General features: G+C 49.2%; 1 protein-coding gene across 1 annotated transcript; it reads left to right on the top strand.

Moving 5' to 3' along the window:
• Window positions 1-577: 577 nt before the first annotated feature.
• Window positions 578-1,580, top strand: LOC122536485. The gene is made up of 3 exons (XM_043668890.1): window positions 578-867; window positions 968-1,238; window positions 1,320-1,580. Exons 1-3 carry the CDS (start codon window positions 724-726, stop codon window positions 1,442-1,444), a joined length of 540 nt encoding a protein of 179 aa, XP_043524825.1. The 5' UTR covers window positions 578-723; the 3' UTR covers window positions 1,445-1,580.
• The last annotated feature ends 951 nt before the right edge of the window (window positions 1,581-2,531 follow it).

The raw sequence follows: 2,531 nt of genomic DNA, 5'->3' as shown, positions 1-2,531 counted from the left end.
TACCTGCTCCGTTACATGCTTACCACACGCACGAGCTTCTAATTATTGGAATTGGAATTGCTTTGCATCGGCGGATCGATCCGGATCGTTTCACGATGAAACTTATCGATCGATTTCTCGCTATCGACGGGCACGCACGCCGAGCCAAAGATCGATAATCGCGACGATTGCTGGAACGATCGTAGAGTTAGTTTCGCGTGAGCGTTGACCACATTGTGCGACGGGAGAAAGTAATTTTTAACCTCTCGCGCTGGAAGAATCACGCACGTGTCACGCACGTCGAGAATTTTTTTGCTCCAATATTGCAATATTCTGTCAGTTTTAAGTATACTCAAGTAAAACAAAATGGGCAAAGACAAATAATTAATTCATTACTTCTCAATAATTTCTATCCGACGAGTTTAAAACGAAAACCGACGAATTATTGTATACGGTTTGGTCACTCGTTACGGTCCGCAAGTCAGTGGAGCTTGCCAGCGCAACTGGTTAAAGGCGTAAACCGTGCAATTAATTTCCGTTTCTGAGAAAGATCCCGTCACCGCAACGTAATGAAATTCGTCTGTCTGTTTTCAGGGATATCAAGGTAGCGCATAAATCGATAGAGAGAAGATTTGCGGAGCAGTGACAGGAAGAGGCGAAAAGTGGGGACGTTTCGGTGGTGGTTTTGGATGTTAGAAAGCGCGGGGGTGGCTAAAGAGGCCCCACCGCAGGGTACGGGTCCCGATGCCGGTCCCCGTATCGCAAACCCTCACGCTGACCTCCACCCTCGTGCCCAAGGAGGAGTCAAACATGCCCTTCATAGACGACGAGCTACTTTGGTGCCCTGACAATGACGGCAAAATGGTCGACTTGACGCAGTGTCTCCAGGTTGGTCTCCGTCGCGATCGTTTTTTTCCGTCAGAGCGGAAGATCGGCTCTGCAATCGTGAAAGCGAGTCGTTAACTAGACTTTATCGATTGTCTACCAGGAGAGCAGTACGGGGCAGTCAGTAGAATTCTCCCCGATGGAATTGAGTGCCCTCGTGGGCACGCCGGCTGCTCCAAATATGCCGGCGGAAGAGGGCGAAGGAATGGCTGGTGTCACAGGGGAAGAACCCTTTGACACGCTAGACACATTCCTTCGTGAACTGCAAGCCGATTTGGCCGAAGCCAGTCAACCCACATCCACTACAACTTCCGCAACCCCTTCCTGTCGGCGGCAGAGGTACAATATCGCAGCCGCCAATCCGTTGTTAGCAGGTGAGTCTTGTAAAACAGATACGATTCCAAATCGTACCAACCCAACGTTGTCGTTGAGACCACCGTTTTACTTTGCAACAGAGAAATTAGCGGCTCCTTCCTCGCAAGCATCTCCGACCTCCATCCCGTACGCGGCGAGGGCGGAGATCAAGACGGAAAGTATTCAGCCTGAAACGAGCAAAGGTAAGTTTGCACACGTGTTTTAATTAGTTTCAAATTGCTGTTCCACCTGTTGTATCGTCCGTCGTATATCGAACAACCATTTTTTGGTCATATCTACGTTATCGACCGTAGTTACACGTATGGGTTACTACTTTATCGGCATTTCCCGTTCGTTTACCGATCCTGCAGGCGAGTCGACTTACCATTGTGTGATTACTTGTTCCGTCGGTACAACAGAAATTCGCCGTGTCGGTGTACCTTGCATCGGTACAGGCGAAGGTTCTCTAGATCGGGAGCTGAACTCGCGCTCGAAGCCGTGGTATTTAAACAATGCCGATTCGCTACTCCGAAAGGGAAACCGGCCAAGGCCCCGCGAATCGCGACCAGACATCCGCGTTAGCGATAATTGCGCCTGCGTTCTTGCGTCGACGCGAAAAGAAGGAAAAAAAAGAAAAAAACAGCCGGCACTCGCGTGTAAACGTGTACACGTACGAGTGGCTTGCGTCGGTATTCGCGGTGGCCCAATTCTTACAATTTACAGCCGTGTCGTAACAACGCACACTACGTGCGTACGCGATTTCGCGATCGCTTCGAGCCAGCCTCGAGACGTAGGAACGTGCAACGACCATCGAGGAAGAACGTATTTACAACGACCTTAAGGCTTATGCCGCGCAAATATTATGCCACTGCGCGTGTTTGGTGTCGTGTTCTATAACTCGTGCTGAAACATACCTGCTGAAACGGCAACGGGACGCTCACGTCCTCGGTTCTGCTTCGACTACTCAACGTTGTGTGTCGTACACGCGTGTACGTAACAAACGCGTCTTACAAATATGTATCTCGCGAGCACGACACTGCTAAAGTGGTAACGACCTTTTGTAGGCCGCGTGAGACGCTTAGCCTTTAACCCGAGCATTTAAAACGATCAAAGGGGCGGACGAGTTTTTTTTCTTTTTGTATGCCAGCGCTTAACGATAACGGAGAGAAATTGTTGCACGCCTCGCGAGGAAGGGAAGAAATCGAGGAATTGCATTTTCGAAGAGGTTTGCCTCTGAAAGAGGTTTGCTTCGCCTCTGTTGTATACTTTTTCGTACGCTTTTCGTTCCTTTCTTTCTTTTTTTTTTTTTTTTT

This window comes from Frieseomelitta varia, unplaced genomic scaffold (genome assembly GCF_011392965.1).
Source record: "Frieseomelitta varia isolate USP_RPSP 00005682 unplaced genomic scaffold, Fvar_1.2 scaffold_1557, whole genome shotgun sequence".
In the NCBI taxonomy this organism is placed as follows: Eukaryota; Metazoa; Arthropoda; class Insecta; order Hymenoptera; family Apidae; genus Frieseomelitta; species Frieseomelitta varia.
This window is presented reverse-complemented; position numbering and strand designations above follow the sequence as displayed.